The sequence below is a fragment of the Mytilus californianus genome, unplaced genomic scaffold (assembly GCF_021869535.1).
Source record: "Mytilus californianus isolate M0D057914Y unplaced genomic scaffold, xbMytCali1.0.p SCAF_8, whole genome shotgun sequence".
Classification (NCBI taxonomy): domain Eukaryota; kingdom Metazoa; phylum Mollusca; class Bivalvia; order Mytilida; family Mytilidae; genus Mytilus; species Mytilus californianus.
In genome coordinates this window covers 104,266,122-104,284,220 of record NW_026262734.1, presented here as the reverse complement: position 1 = coordinate 104,284,220, position 18,099 = coordinate 104,266,122, and the positions used below count along the sequence as shown (strand labels likewise).

The following is an 18,099-nucleotide window of genomic DNA, read 5'->3' as shown; positions in this document are numbered from 1 at the left end:
TAACGAATATGTAATCTTGAACTACATACAATTATTTTCACAATACCTGTCCAAACAATTATCATGACAATGACGGTATTGAAAGGCTATTTTATAATTATGTGGACTACAACCGATAAGACATAACACATTATCCAACCGAAACCACAACAGAAACTTCAAAAATAAATACATGAATGTTGGATGTATAAAATACCGAGACACGTCGTATAGCAATGCAAATTCACACTCGAAAAATAACCAGTCATATTCGGGAATAGGTCACGTTAGGTATTTCGCAGACAGACGACATAGATGTTAAACCACAATCTAAGACGTAGTAAAAATGTCATTAGTTAGCTTAGACACAGACACATCGTATAGATCAACCAATTCGTGATGGTGTCCATACAATTTACGGAGTGTCAATATTAATCTTTCCTCCTCATAACTCTGTTGGATCAGTTTCTTCGTAAGGAGCACACTCCTATATATGAAGTACGTATGGTGTGAACATGCACGAGCATAACGTATCAATTGAGATATGTAAACACCATACGACGGAACAGAGGGTATGTTACTGCTGAGAAATGGGAAATTGATAAATGGGAAGTTGAAATCATCCCGTTTGTCATAGATTTTAGTGTGAAGTCGTCCATCTGTGTCAATATTGAGGAAAAGATCAAGGTATGAAGCAGTCCTTCTTGTATCAGTAATATCCTTAATACAAGTACACTGGGATATATGAGATGCAAGTACTGACTGAAATATGGGTAATTCAGTGATAGGACATCATCAATATATCTGAAGGTAAAATTAAAGAATTTTGCAAGGTGCTTTTTCTTTTTGTCCTCAGTGTAATAGTATATATTTTAGAGTAAAACTGCGTCTTAACAGTGAATTAGTTAGTAGCATTTAGGCTTTAATCTAATTCTGTTGACCAAAACACAGGATGTTCTTTTAGTCTTACATGTTCATGATTTTGGATGACCCATTTCCAACGGCGACGCGGTCTTATTAAAAGCAATGTGAAATAGAAAGATTAGAAGATACCAAAGAAAAAAAAAAGAAAAAAAAAAAGAAACACGAAATGATTAACATACAATAAAATACAATAACATTTGATAACATCAATTGTTCTTCACACATAATTTTGCAATTCATAAATAAAAAATATTTGTGGTTCTATATCGGAACGTTGTATAGTATTGATACAATAAAAACAATAAGATGAAAATAAAAATAAAAAGTTCAATTTTTGGCCCCTTTGAATCTTTTTACCCTTTTCCCCTTAGTATTTATTCTATTAGGTAGTTTTCAAATTTGAGATTTGATGAACTCATAGTCAACAATTTTCGGCCCCTTCGAATCTTTTTACCTTAGTATTTATTCTATTGGGTAGTTTTCAAATTTAGGATTTGGTGAAATCATAGTCAATAATTCGATAGAAAATCAATTAAAAAGCTTGCATGACCACAGGCAAAAGTGCCACGCATGATATACGCACGAATGCCATTACATGCGAAAATCATGCGTGAATCATGCGTAAATCATGCGAAATATGAAGTATGCGTAAATCGCATGATTTTTACATGCGCTTTTTGCATCTAATAAAAACATGCGTGTATCGCATAATTTTTAAACGCACGATTTACGCATGAAGGCTATTACATGCGTAAATCATGTGTGAATCGTACGAAAATCATGCGTTATTTGAAGTATGCGTAAAACGCATGATTTTCACATGCGCTTTTCACATGTAATAAAAACATGCATGTATCACATAAATTGTAAACGCATGATTTACGCATGAAAGCTAAGTACATGAGAAAGTCATGTGTGTATCATGCTCAACTCATCCGATTGATGTAGTAGTTGTAAATCTCATGTGTTGTATCTATACATTTGTATATAGTACAGGTTATAGTAAGTTTAGTCACAGTGTGGAGTGAAAGTATGCATAAATCATTACAGATATCGCATAAAGTAAGTTCTTAACTCGCTTTCAACATTCTGCATGCCAGATGTACATGCATATTGTAAATCTCTACTTCAAGCCTATAACTTTAAATAATATAATATAAGTACACATGAAGTGATTTCTTTCCTGCAAAGACCACATGACTAAAAGTGTGAAATATTTTAATATTTAAATAAAGCAATTTAATGATAAGGGTATAGTAATTTACAAAATAAACTGACAAGCTTCTGAACAACAGTCATGGTGATTCAACAGTTTCACATTCTTTCATATTAAAAAAAGATTGTTGAATTTTTTTCAATTATCTAATTTAAGATACATATATCAGGGGCGGATCCAGCTATTTATAAAAGGGGAGGTTCCTAACCCAAGATAAAGGGGGGGGGGGGGTGGGTTCCAACTATATGTCCCCATTCAAATGCATTGATCGTCAAAAAAAGGGGGTTCAAACCCCCAGACCCCCCCCCCCCCCCTTGGATCCGCCACTGTATATGGTTGTACTTCTCCAGCAACCATTAACATCTCTTAAAAAAAAATTAGAGAAAAGGAGTAAACTTGTGAATGGTGAAATTATATAAAATTAAAACAATGTTGATTTAAAAAAATATCTTTTTCCTGTATGTAATTAAAAAATAAATGTAATTGAAACAGAAAGTCTTTTTCTTAAATTTGAAGTTATTGTTAATGTTTGTCATTACAAAACATGCCTGATGTCTTCCCCACAAACAACTTATGGCATGAATGATGGATGGTTAAATTAAATTAAACAATTGCCAAAATTATCAAGATATGTTGTACATATGTTTTTGTTATTATTATTATTGGGTAACTTTCTCAAAAGATTAGTACAAAACTTCTTACATCACTTTTTATTCATATGTACATGTGTGCCATTGCCTAACTATCTTTGATTAAAACTGGCAAAAGGCATGCAAGCTATATATTTTAGTCTTAGGTGCTTCATACAGTTATGAGGCTATAATCAAATTAAACTCGTCATTTGAATATTTTATTTAGGATGTTCTTATTTGTAACCCTTGTGTTATAAAAATGACTGATTGTATATACATTGTACAAGGCTGAATTTAAAATTACCTGGTTCACAGTGGTTGTTCAAACAAACGAGACCAATTAACATTGTCAATACTTGCTTATTGATCATTCTGATTATCTGTCCAAGTACAAAACTATATGCTTACAAGGAAATGCACATGAGCATATAGAAAGTACTTGAAAAGTTTCAGATTGTTAGAAGTCTGAGGTAGTTTCATCCTGTTCAATGAGGCTCATAAGATTTAGGGGAAAGAAACACTATTATCGTGTTCAAATCACGACAAACAATTATGGTCATTACAAGGTGTTACTTCGTCCTTTATACAATGTACATAATTATGTATCATTATAACTTTATCATACATTTCTTCTTCTTTGGTGTGGAATAAAAGCAAAGGACATAATTACCTTCTTCTATTTTACTTTTGTTTCAAGCAAGCGGCATTTGATGGGTTGAACGGGGTTTACTGTGATAAACTTACCACCTCCAGTGACTTGGTGACCACCTCCTATCCTGCAGGTGGTGTCAAAAGTTACCATTGCTTGTGTTCTTTCAAAGTTCATAACATGTGTAATAGGCCTAAATGTCCTCAATTCTCTTATTCTATTTATAAGGGGAACAAAAATATCAATGTTGGAGGCATTAATACAATTGTGAGGGTCGTTCAAGATCAACTATGAAACAAAATTTTAACTGTGATACCCAAACAGCCTTAGTCTGAAATTTTGGACAGATTTCTCCGGCCTGCAGGTGAAAAATAAAAACTATTTTTGGGTTGGATAAAAATTAACATTACAGTACATGCTATGATGACCTTTAGCTGTGTGTCTGTTGACTTGTTAACCGTAAAATAGAAAGAGGATACTAATTAAAATGGAAATTTATAACCAAAAATCCAATAAAACGAGAAAAGCCAAAAGAATGAAAGATAAAAACAACAATAACTTACAAAAAAACTAATGATTGTACCAGTGACGGATCCAGAAATTTTGGTAAAGGGGGGGGGGGGGGCACTGGCTGCTGAAGACGGGACCGCTCTAGTCATGCTTTGGTGATTCCCTTTATAATCAATCAATTTTCCCCACAAAAAGCGGAGGGGGACAGGGTGCTCTAAATTCGCTTCTGTGTGCAACACAAACCTACAAAATACATGGGTGAACTTAGGTACTGTAAATGGTAAACAGTTCGGAACTTCCTGCTCGACATGTGGCAACCTATGTTTTAGTATAATTGCAAATTAAGTAAATACAACTTTGATTTGATTCGCCAATAATGTTAAAAGTATTGCATAGTTCATGTCAGAGTTGAAAATTATATAAAACAAAATATATTGTTTATAACTTTGGACCAATATACCAAGTCTAAAATTTAGCCATTTCAAGGATCGATCATGCTGATAATGTAGCACTGGCTATTATTTGTGTAGAATCTTGCAGAGTATGCAATTTTAAGTCACGGAGACAGTAGGACAACTTATTGGATATTATTTCCTAATAATATTACAAAAGAACTTGTCACAGATTCTTAACTGAACGTCTGTCAGATTAGTAAAATTTATATTTCACTGACATCTGTTGGACAAACTCAAATTGCAGATTCAACTTATTAATATTTTTTTTTTTAAATCTGTGTTTTCTATGACATCATTTTGAAAAATATATGTTTATAATTTATTTATTACACTCCTACTGTCTAACATTTAATTTTTTTCTGTTTGGATAATTCTCGTTTGTCAATTTTCCCAACTTTCCATCCCACTCCCCCTCAGCAGGAATTCTGAATTGAACGAAATGTGAATGAGTTATAAATAATAAATACATGATTAAATATTCTTCATTTTGTTTTTCTTTATTCTCAATTCTTCCAGAGACATATACGGCATGGGCACGGTATCTCGGATTCTTCATAATTATGTATACTCAATCATTCTCTATGATCCTTTATTTTATATTTTTGCTTTTTAACTATCTATTTTTTTTGTCCTTATTTAAATCCCCATTCTTGATTCCAGACTAACTCTCATATTATTATACGTAAATGTACGAAAGCTTTGTACGTCGAAAACGAAAACCCGGTAATCTTTTCACCGTTGCCGTTTTTTATACTATAACGCAAAATCCATGGACGCTCGTCTGCTGCTGAATCCAATGTTTTACTGTTTTAAAGAATGGACAGAGATAGTCAGATAGATGATACGAAGCACTTTAATTTTTCAAACTGATGGGCCAAAAAGTTATTATGAACAGATATATTGAAATGGGTTCCTTGTCGATTAACTGGAAGAAACCGGGGAATGAAACATAGAAAGTCAACGCAACGAAAGTGTTTCGTTATGGATTACGTACTCACTTTTTTGTACTTGGAAAGCACAACGAAAGGTAAATATAATCATGCACATTTTTAGGAAGATGTTAGAGCTATACATTTCACGCAAAACTATTTGACTTTAATTTATCCATGTCATGCATGTAAACCCGAAAATTAGTCAAAGATTGGCAAGAACGGAACCAAGTCATCTCGCCCCACTGCCAATGGCAAAACGCCCCATTTTTATAAAAAAATATGTTAAAGGTCACAGACCATACATTTTGTCTTTTTCTTTTTGTGAATTATCTAAAAAGTAAACATGTGATTTAATCTGTAAATGTTATTACATTAAATATCAGTAGACCAAAATAATCTAGACTGCTCGAAGCAAAAAATCATAAAATTTCTAAACTTCGCATGTAAAAAGTCCTAAAAACTGTAAACTTTCCATGTAAAACTGTAATCTTTCCATGTAAAAAGTCCTAAAAACTGTAAACTTTCCATGTAAAACTGTAATCTTTCCATGTAAAAAGTCATAAAAACTTACAAGTTCCTAATGTAAATAGTATATAAAATTTTGTTGTGTTATGATTGTTAGTTTATTTTTCGTTTATTTTTTGGTGGTGGAACTGTTCGACATACGAAAGTATGGTTACCCTATAAAGGGTGTAAAGATCCAGAGAAGAAGAAGTTAAGGGAGCTACCATTTGATTTTTATGGAGGGAGGGGGGCTTGGATGAAATTTGAAAAAATGCAGAACAGGAGTTTTGAGTAAAAAAAAAAAGCCAGGACCGAAAAGAGTGAAAAATAAACTGGCAGATAGGACAGATATTTCAACTAAAAAAATGCAGGAAAACATTTTCATCTTAGCACACCCCCTCCCCCACCCCTTAAAAATCAAGTGGTATCTTACTTACCAACTTGCCTCACTTAGTTAAGAAAAGCCAAAGGATTGAATCACGTTAAATATACTCCTGCCAACAGTGGCAACTCGCCTACATTTGTAACTTGGGTAAAATCCAAATGAATATAATAATATATATCATAAAGGTCTGACTACTTAAATGAAAACTTGTCTACCCAGAATACAAAAAAAAAATGAATTTTGATATATGATATTTATTGAATCTAAATGATTTTCACTTCTCAAAATATAATTGTAGATTCATTATTTATTATTATTTAATTTATGTATTTATTGGAGAATAACTTTATTCTTGCAAGCTTAGTTATTTGCAAAATAATTGCAAAGAAACCTGTTAATTGTATCATAATCTATTTGATGTTTTTTTAGCCGACTCGAAATAATGCTGTTAGGGTCCCTTGTTGTACTTAGGAAGTGAACCCCTCAAGAAGATGAAAGGTCTACTTTACATGAATGTAATGTAAATATAAAAATAAGAAAATGTGGTATGATTACCAATGAGAAAAGAGAGGGTAAAAGTGAAAATTCACCTGATTTCCAATCCTAAAACTGTCATACTGTAATGTTTAAATTAATACCTATTATTATCTTCAAAATAATATATTGTTTACACTAATGAGAAAAGACAACTCTCCATCAGAGATCAAATAACATGGAAGTAAACAACTATAGGTCATCGTACATCCTTCAACAATGAGAAAAGCCCATACTATATAGTCAGCTATAAAACACCCCAAATGAAAAGCACAAATTTGTAAACAATTCAAACAAGAAAACTAACAGACTGATTTATATACAAAACAAAGAACAAAAAAAAATGTGATACACAGCATAAGCAACAAATGACAAACTGAACCACTGAATTTACAGGCTCCTGACATGGGATAAGACTAAGTACTTTCAGTTACTAACACCTAGTTCAAAGCCAATAACAAGGTACATGTATTTACCACCAAACCTTGTCTGGTTTAGTCCCTTTCTCAGATACTGCCTTATATAAAATAATCCAACTTTTGGTGTAATTTAAACATCTTTGAATAATTTCAAATTTCAAATTATCATGATTATTAAAATAACTTGTACTACATTTGTACTAGTAATGCCGAAAGATTGGCATAATAAATCATGACAGATTCAGAGATCCTATAATATATAGTCACTTTTGTTCATCCCTTCATTCAAGGGTCATATGGATTTAATATGATGGATTAGCACATTAAAATGATTAAATCATGTAAATACTTTTTTATGGTCATTTTTTTTTCAGGGAAAGTTTGTTGATCTAGTTTTAAAAGATCAAGCCAAGCCAATTTTGCCAGATCAAAATATTGAAGGCAATTTTGGCAGATATTATAACTTCATTTTATTATTCAAACATTATTTCTTTTAGCATTTACAACAAAAGTACAAGTATTTTGAGGAGTAGGGGGAGCTAAGCAACAGAACATAGTTCATTTGAGGCATTGCTTTCTAGATTATATAGTGGATTCATAGATTGTCATATTGATTTATGTGCATATGAGGAGCAGCAGTCAATCAATAATTTTTTGATGAGAGGTATGTAATGAAAATGATAACTTTGTTTGAATAATTTTTTCTTGTCAGACTATGTACATATAGTTTCGAAGATTTTTTTTAGAGTTTGAGGTCATAGAGTTTAAAGTTTGATTCTTTTTGTGGGCAAGTTCGAATCCATGTTAGAAGTGACACATTATTTTTTTTTACAGGTCAGTTTATAGAAAATTGCATTCAAAGCTCTCTTAATGGCTACATTGCTTGTTCTTTTTTGTCTTGCCACATTGTGACAACAGTTATGAAGGTGTGGCTTAGGCATTCTGTTTTTAGCAGAGGCAAAGTCGTAAAAAAATTTGTTTATATTCGTGATGAGATCAGTTTAAGGAAACCAAGAAATAACGTATGATACATTGTAATTATATATATGAAGTCAATAATATTTGGTGTGCAGTTGTAGTAGGATTTGCACTTCTCATTTCCATGGAGATTATTTGGTTCCAATCCCTCAGTCATGGTTGATTGACTTTAATACTTTTACTTTACTTAAATGTTGAAAGTTTCTGACTAGGTCAGTTTGAGTGAACCAATAATGACAAGTCATTGATATTTGGTATGTAGTTGTGTGATAGGGTCATTTATATATCGAAATTATTTATTTGCAATGTACATATATTTCATTATTTATTATTTTCCATGTCCAGATAATTGTAGTTTAAAATATATGTAGTATTGATTTATTACGAAAGTATGGACATAAACAGTAGATTAATATAGGTGATCAATACTTTATATACATGTTTTTATTATTGTGATGTCATATCGACTGTTTAGTTGTGATGTGAGTCTTGTGATGTCATTTCATATATCTGTGTGATGTAGATCTGGTACAGGAGTTTCATTGGACAATTATGTCACAAGGGATTTGATTAACGCATGATTCTCATGCATAAAATTATTCCATGTAATTCGCACGTAGCTCTATACGCATATTTTACATGCGGGAATCATGCGTAAATTTACGCACCATTATCGGATGTAGCTCGATTTGGGCGTTTTCCGTGCGAAAAAATCGCATGATATACGCATGATTTTCGCACGATTATCATGCGTGGCACATTTACTAGTGTAGATATCGGACTTTGATTTAATAGAATTAACTTAGACTTTCGCAATCTTGTAAATACCGCGTTTATAGACACATCTTAGATATATGAAATTGTAATACAACGAAAAATCATTTTCAACAACCGATAAAGAATATATCATACGTCAAATAAAACCTGTAAAACACTTTTTTTTCCTGAATCCCTGCTTATCATAAACTCCCATGCCTACTCTTACACATAATATGATCTTGTCTAGCATTGTTAAATCCCAGACATTTATAGGTATGCATTGTTAAAGTTTAAAATATGTCCCTTGCAGTCTATGAAACATATTTTCTGTAATTATTCAGTTAGCTTACATTCGTACCCACCCGATTTCTATCTACCAATTATCAATCAAACATTATATATATAATTTTTGTAATTTTTAAATATATGAGTTTTTTTTGCCAATTTGAACCGAAGGAGATAGTGCTACTTTAAATTTCAAATAATAAATCAAATCATACTCAGTTTTTGTTTGTCATCAGTACCTTAATATATTCATTCTTGATCACTACACGTGCTTTGAACATCGGTAAACTTTATTTTATTTAGTACCTTTTAAACACTAAAACAATTATAAAATAAAATTGATATGAAATCATTGTTTGAATACAACGCTTTAATATTATGTTGTTTTAATAGCAAACATATCAACGTCTGTTTATTTTATTACCTACAGTTTAGGTAAATTGTAACTATAGCCTTACATTATAATCGATTTAAATACATTTCATTTGTCAATCTGATTGCAAAGTAATCTTAAAGTGAAAACAGTTTCAAAGTGCATTCATTTGAAGAATAATTACCTCGGATGGGCAGGCAGCATTCAGTTGAAGATTGAATTTGTATTGGAAATCCGTTAGTAATTAACTTCCGAAGTTTTCTTCTTCTTAATATGTCTGATGAAATTCATTTAAACGTTGGAGGTACTCTATTTGTAACAAAATGGTCAACATTACAAAGACATGGCGATACTTTATTGGGATCCCTAACAACGACATCAGATTATTACAATAATGATAAAAACCAGTTTTTCTTTGACAGAAATCCAGACTTGTTCAACACCATTCTAGATTTTTACAGAAATGGAATCATTCATTTTCCTACCCATATTTGTGGGTGGAATTGGAAACAGGAACTTGAATTCTGGAGAATTCCCATTACAAACATATCCGAATGTTGTTACCCAACATACATCAAATACGAAAAAGATCAGAATCTTGTAAATTATATAAAAAATGCTTTTATCGTGCGTACTGCAGAATATCAAACACATAAAGTATCATGTTTAGCAGGTATCAAACAAAGAATTTGGCTCTTCCTGGAAGAACCGACATCTTCGATTGCAGCAAAGGTGAGTAATTTAAAAAAAAAAATGGGGGGGGGGGGGGGGGGGGGGGTAAATAATTATTGTAGTAAAAATTCTGTACAAACGTATTTTGTTACACTGCAGATTACATTGTAGGATGGTATTCCAATTTTTGTTTTGTTACCTTCATTTGCCATCTTAATCGATTTATTAGATTTGAACATCGATAACTTACTGTTGCCATAATGTATAGATTGATTTCGGCATTAATATCGAGTTGTCACTGAACACGTATAGTTAGACGCACAGAGCTAAACAAAAAACATTATTTTCTGATAATAAGTCATTGTAGGCTTAACCAACCTTGTGGCAAAAATAAAATGAAATAATTTTTAGTAATATATAAGAGTTAAGAGATGTGGTATGATTTTCAATGAGCCAACTATCCACCATAATTCAAATGAAGTGGATGTAAGCAATCATAGGCAACCGTATGACCTTAAGAAATGATAAAAAAAAAACTTACAGTATAGTCGGCTATAAAAGTCCCCGAAATGAAAAATCTGAAATAATTAAAACGAGAAAACTAACGGTCTGTTTCATAACAAAACAATTTACGAAAAACAAATATGACAGACATGAACCAACCACTGGAATACAGGTTCCTGACATGTTCATGGCGTCTTTACACTGTGTACTGATTGATACTTTAGTCTGATGAGTACATTATCTATTTACTATTTGGAACTGACTTTGAACTAGCTTTCAGTAACTGCGAATGCCAAATCAGTCTAAATAGGACTCAAATTCATTTGATTGTATAAAGTATTTGTAACAAAATAAGAAACAAAAGGAAACTAAAGAAATAAAAAGGAACAATTAAACGCAAGATTTCGTTAATCCGTTTATTTTAGTTTTCCCAAAATGTTACTTCAATCATCTATTGTATATAAATAAATATACTTTCTGATGATGTTATTTGATACAATTAAGATGAATATAAGTAAAAGAAAAACATAGAGTGTTAAATGAAGGTTTGATAATCAGTAGCTGTCAAAGAGAAGGCGAAGGATACCAAGGGAAAATTCAAACTCATACGTCGAAAATGAACCGACAACGCCATGTCTAGAAAAGAAAAAAGACAAACAGACAAACAACAGGTCACAAAACAAAATAGAAAACCAAAAAGTGAGCTACACGAACCCCGTCCAAAATGGGGTGATCTCAGGTGATCCGTTAGAGTAAGCAGATCCTGCTCCATAGGTTCAAATTCATATTACCGATTTGACTCAAACTCTCATATTTGATTTTTGAAAATTACAAAAAGTCCAAACGAAACAGTAAACAATGCATTGACTTTAGACCAAACGCCATTTTATAAACCTAAGTGATGGTCTGTGAAGAATTTCAATAGTCATATTACCCGATATTAACATACACATTAATATATAGAGACAGACATGCACGTGCAAACATATGATGAAGATGTTTCTAGGTCTTTTTTACTTCATCATGTTCGTATCATAGATTTTAGAAATGTGAATATCATCGTTTACCTATATGAGAATGATTTTTGTGGACCCAATCAATCAACAAAATCGTTCTTCCTTGTGGTGCCCTTGCTTTACTTTTCAATGTTGACATTCTTTTCTTTTCAATTACTGAACATGCTACGTTCGTGCGCAACCTATTTCCAGCTCAGGGTTAAATTGTAAGCCGCGTAAATACGAATTCAAATGAGGTTTTATTATTAACGTCAAGCAAATAATACATAAATGTTGTTTTAGAACTTATTTGGACAAACTTGAACCTAACGGACTGCTAAAAGTGAAACATTGTTTCGATATTGCAATTTTATAAATGTTTGAAACAGAATAAATCCTATTTTTATTTGGTTTCTAAAATGTAACTTATGCCCCTTTAACGTTATGCGTGATATATAAACTCATTATCGATACATGGGGCTATTAAATGAATGAAACATTTGAAATATTATTCGTAGTAAGATAAAGCTGACATGGTATGCTTCTTCAAAACTCTTTAAATTTTATAAATTACGAATTACTTGAACACAATATTCTTAAATTACTACGATAAGTGTTTTAAATTATTCAACGGAAAAACCATATCAGATTATTCCTGTGATATTGGCATTGATGTTTAATACATTTTAATTTTTTTACCCCGGGCGATTGTAGTGAATCATTTTTGAAAAACCGTACCGTAAATATACCAGTATTTAAAAATTAAAAGATCATAAAAAGAGCAACAATCTCTTTGAACTTATCAAGTTGAGTAAGTTATCTGCACAATTAATATCATTTTAGAATCTCCTGTGTAACTACTTGATCATCTGATCATTAAAAGTCTGGTATCTTTGATATATTTTTCTTTACATACGTATTCACATTTTATATAATGTAATATGTAGACCGTAGTAGTATTACTCGGTACCATTGTCTGTTCATGAGTGATAATGAAATATATAATATTATAAATGAAAACATGAGGAAGTACTAGTGGTTGAGGCTATATATTCAATATTTGCATAGATGTATCCAAGTTTAACATTGCCCAAATCAAATTTATATGATATATTAGAAGTTTAAAAAAACTGGAGATGTAATAATTATATTTTCAATGGACATTGGAAAAGAAAATTTCTTGATTTCATTATCATTAAATAAAACTAATTAACAAAGGTAAATCAGGAAACCTGAAAGCTTTTTTTAAATGCCACAGTTAACAATTTATAATCATGAAACAATACTGATCAACTCTTCTTTAATCTATATTGATTTCGACCAAGAATGAGTAACAAATATCTGGAATCTTGAAACATTGTTTTTATGCAAAAGCACAACTTAAAAGGTAAATGTTCGTTTGTCAGAATCAAATTTTTAAATCGTTTGCTCGATGAATGATAGTCCAGTGGTCAATGACATTGCTATACAGTCCATAAATCAAGTTAGCTGCACCCATATATCAGGAAGGTATAACTATACGGTATATGCCTGAACCACTTTTAAATTCGTCCGTCGTCCATCATCAAAATGTTGGAAAATCGCTATATATTTCTACATGTCCAACTTATAAAATCATAGCACGAAGTGAAGTTGTAAACGTAAAGTTCATATCTTATTTTTCAGATATTTAGCATCTTCTACCTGTTAATAGTACTGTTGTCTGCAATAACACCGATGCTGGCTACACATCCAGATGTGCGACAGAAAGTTGTAGATATCGATATATTGATTTACTGGGTTAACTTGAATGGACTAAATCTATGGATAGACAAAGAAAATCCAAAGGAAGTCATGTTTGTAACAACAGTACCCCCTAAATGGCTAAAGGATTTGGAACTCTTCATAACGATTTTCTTTTCTTGTGAACAAATATTAAGATTTGCCTCCTGTCCAAGAAAGAAGGAGTTCTTCAAAGACTGGTTGAATTTTCTTGATGTAGTATTATTCTTTGCTATGTGGACTATTTTCATTATTGAACAATCGTTTGCCGAAAAGTTACTTGAAAATTTAGATCTGTTGATATTCTATTCTGTGTGTTATTGTCTCGTTGTTTTCCGACTTCTTAGATTCTTTAGGATCACGAAACAGTACAGTGCGCTTAGAATCTTATTGATGTCTGTGAGAGCTAGTATAAAAGAACTGGGTTTACTGAGTATTACATTTCTTATTTTTGTATTATTGTTTGCTAACCTCATATATTTCGCCGAATTACGGGATCCAACGACCTTTTCAGATATGGTTATTGGTCTTTGGTGGTCCGTCGTAACTATGACTACAGTTGGATATGGTGATGAGGTACCTAAGTCTGCCCTGGGTCGTATTGTTGGATCATTGTGTGCCGTTTCCGGTCTATTACTTCTCGCTATGCCAATTGCTGTAATTGCCGGAAAATTTAATGACTTGTATGAGAAAAATGCAAACAGAGAGGATTTTAAAAAACTACACACTATTCAAAAGATGTGCAAGGTTCATCCTAGCAATACCATGACTTTGCAACAAAGTAAAAGTCTGAAAAATACGTCTAACCTAAATACCAAAGAACTTGAATCTAACAGTGATAACAAACTTTTTGAGATAGATATGTAAATATACATTGATACTTCCTGTAGACATGACATTATTGAAGAAAAATAGTCAGCTTAAAGGGGAACCAAACAGTTTTACTAAAATAGATTTGGCTCGTTTAATTTCATTAAATTTTGAAAAATATATTTACTTTGATCTGTTAAAATATATTTGCCTTCGGGTTTATATGATCCGTTCATCCTATTTCGACTCTTCAAAATTCAAGAGTCTATCCTAATTTGAGGTAAATTATATGGCCTTCCAAATACCGTTTCGATTCCTAACATCACTGAAGAGACATTAATTGTCGAAATCCGGATATGGTGTACACATTTTTGCACCCCATGTTTGCGGTATACCATCTTTTCCGCAAGTTTATTGTTTCCTGTTTGGTATTAAATTGATAATAAAGATCCATTTTGTGACATCTTGTGATCCGTTTATTTAGCAATCGCCAATGGCAGTCAGCAGGGTTTAAGAACATCCGTTGTTCGACCTGTTAGTCAAACGCGTTTTGTTAAAATATACTTTTTCACATTTTTGGTCTTTTGGAAAATGTTGTTTGTGCTGTATTTAGACCCATCTACCAAGAAATTTGTCCTGCATGCACACGTATAAAAATTGCGGTTTTTATCCAACGCAATCATAGGTTTGAACGTTGTTTTCAATTTAGACTCTAAATATCAGCACAACAATGTTAAATCTGCAAATTTGTGGAAGCAAATTTTAGTTCTTCCCTCGATATAGATTACATTTTATTTTTCAAAGGACAAAATAGTCGCATCGTGTTTCACTATATTTCTTTTTTATTGGTACAATTTTAAACACATTACTACATGATAGAGTTAGCCAGTTATTTTTTTATCATATTGATTAAATAATTACAAAAGGACATTTTCAACACATTTTATTTATTCATGATAAAAGTTTGGAATTCCACAAATATAATTCTTTTAGAACTATTATCATCTTAAAAAATTCATTAAAAAACAGGAAACATAGACATTAGTTTAAAAACGACGATTATTCCAATCCATAGGGGACACCTGTTTTCATTAATAATGAAATAACCTATTAACACTAAGTCATCGTAAATGAGAATATGCCTGGACAATATTATCACTTACTGATCCTACTTGCGACTGGTTACTGTAGCGTACTTTTGACATGTTTTACCTTGACGACAACTACACGACGGATATCTCATATGGAGTAGGATTTGCCTGCCATTCCGGAGCACATGAGATCACCCTGGTGTTTAGATGTGTCTTGTGTTGTATTGTTTGTTATTTGGTCTTCTAATATTTTTTTTTTGCCATGGCGTTGTCGACTCATGAGTTTAAATGTCCCTTCGGTATATTTCGCCTCTCGTTTACATGTGGTTTAGAATAATGAAGATGATTATAATTATATTATCAAAAGAAATATTCTTATAAATAGGATTATAACACATCTTTATCAAATTTCTCCCTCAAAAGAATAATAATTTTATTCTTTTTTTTCTCATTAGCTTAATCTATAAAATAACTTCCGGGATTTATGCAATACTGACATCGGGCGTTTATTCTACATCATGGATGACAGAAAAACGTGCATGTTTTGCACATTCAATTCTGTAGCATATATTCATATTTATAGATTCGAAAGGTACTAGCAATACAAAAAAGTTGTTGTTTTTAGTTTTCTTTTGTTCGAAAGTAGTCTATTGACATGAAAAATTAATAAAACGTCATTAAACAGTCTGACATAACATACAGGTACCTAATATATCAAGCTTTTAATTTATCAACAACCGGTCGGTCATCAACACCGATATAAAAATTCGGAGATGTGATATGATTGCCAATGAGACAACTATCCACCAAAGTTCAAATGAAGTGGATGAAAGCAATTATAGACAACCGTACGGCCTTCAACTATGAAAAAAACCCATACTGTAAAGTCGGCTATGAAAGGCCCCGACATGAAAAATATGAAACATTTCAAAAGAGAAAACTAACGGCCTAATTTATTAGAAAGCAAATGACGAAAACAAATATGACAGACAGGAACCAACAACAATCACATTATGAATGTGGCGGGGTTAAACATGTTTGAAGGCATCACACATTACCCCCCCCCCCCCCCTAAATGTACCGAGCAACAATATCTAAGGACGACCGATGACGAGTTTCTTTACAAGCACATGGAAATGTGGTGGAGTTTTGAGAACACATACCTGCAACGTTCATGTTCAACTTACAAAATAATAAAAGACACATAGATATATACATTAGTTCAAAAAAGCACTTAAATTTATACTTCTGGTGAAATAAAAATTACAGGTAGCGCTTATTCAACTTAATAATAATGCATCAAAGAATGTTTGGCAGTTACTGAAAGCTCGTTCAAAATACTTAACCTGTTGATATTGAAATTGGAATTAGAAAATTGAAAGAGCCTAACCCTTAAATAATATATTACCATTGACAACAACAGTATTTTAATAATAAACTTTAGCAACTAGTTATTTAAGTAAACTCATTATACACACCAAAATTCAAATTTTGTACACACAACGCGCGTTTCGTCTACAAAAGACTATCATTGATGCCCGAATCAAAAAGGTTACAAAGCCCAAATGAAATACGACATTGAAGAGCATTGCGGAACCGAAATTTCGAAAGGTTTTGTCAAATACAGCTAAAGTAATCTATTTCTAGGGTAGAAAATTCTTAGTTTATCCGAAAATTCTAAGTTTTGTTAATCTATAACTATGACCATATCGATCATCATTCGTGTCGTCACAAAATTTCTGCCTACTTTAAGGCCTAGAAGAAAGATTTGAAAGATGCTATTTAAATTATTTACTGTAGATGCTTGTCACATATTTCTAGCAAGATCTGGAGAGAAAAAGAATTGATTCTTGTCAATTTCAGATGACTTTAGAAAGATGCAGATTCACTCGTATGGTCTCTGGTTGGCAGTTGTCTAACTGGCAATCGTATCACATCTTTTTTTTTATTCAGAATTAAACTTTAATTATATCAATGTAACCTCTTTTCGACTATTATACGTGACTTTGTACTATATATCAAGCCTTTCATCGTATGCAGTAGTTTATTTATTTTTGTTATCATTTCACGACATAAGAACATGTGTATTGCTGATTGGTGAAGGCCGAAATGGTGACATGTTTTAATTCACATCGCTTTTCTATGGTCTTTTTGTAGATATCTTCTTATTGCCAATTATACTTTATATCCTCAGGTTTATATGTATTAGAAAAAAAAACCATTTGAAACCTACCAAATTATTTTAACAGCTTATAAGACAATATTGCATTTAAATGTGTATTATATTGATTTAAATGTTTTTGATCTGGAAAAAGCTGTAATTGACGTGCTATTTATATTTTTGAATCGTCATTGTATATAAAAACATGAAATTAATTTAGCTTGTAAAAGAGTTTTGTATTGACAATTTTGTTTTTAAATGTTTCTAAAATTCATTTATATGCGTACATTTGTACTAAGCAATACCATGGAGAAATATAAATACATCGTTTTACTTGATAAAACGATACGTAGCCAAACTACGTTATTAGTCTAAACTTACAAATATTTTGAGACTAAAAGTTTATGCGAAGATACACGATTTAAGATATAACTAAACTTTAATGTGAAGATACATTATTGGATATGAATGCTGGTGCGTTTTAAAATATAAAAGAAAACTTTAAAATGGTAATTGTTTATTGGTTTATATAAGAATTTCTGAAAACATTTTTTTTTTGTATTCGTTGGAA

The 18,099-nt window shown here is 31.7% G+C and overlaps 1 protein-coding gene across 1 annotated transcript; it reads left to right on the top strand.

The window, feature by feature from the left end:
- Window positions 1-9,807: 9,807 nt before the first annotated feature.
- Window positions 9,808-14,333, top strand: LOC127712947 (potassium voltage-gated channel protein Shaw-like). The gene is made up of 2 exons (XM_052219534.1): window positions 9,808-10,266; window positions 13,371-14,333. Exons 1-2 carry the CDS (start codon window positions 9,808-9,810, stop codon window positions 14,331-14,333), a joined length of 1,422 nt encoding a protein of 473 aa, XP_052075494.1.
- The last annotated feature ends 3,766 nt before the right edge of the window (window positions 14,334-18,099 follow it).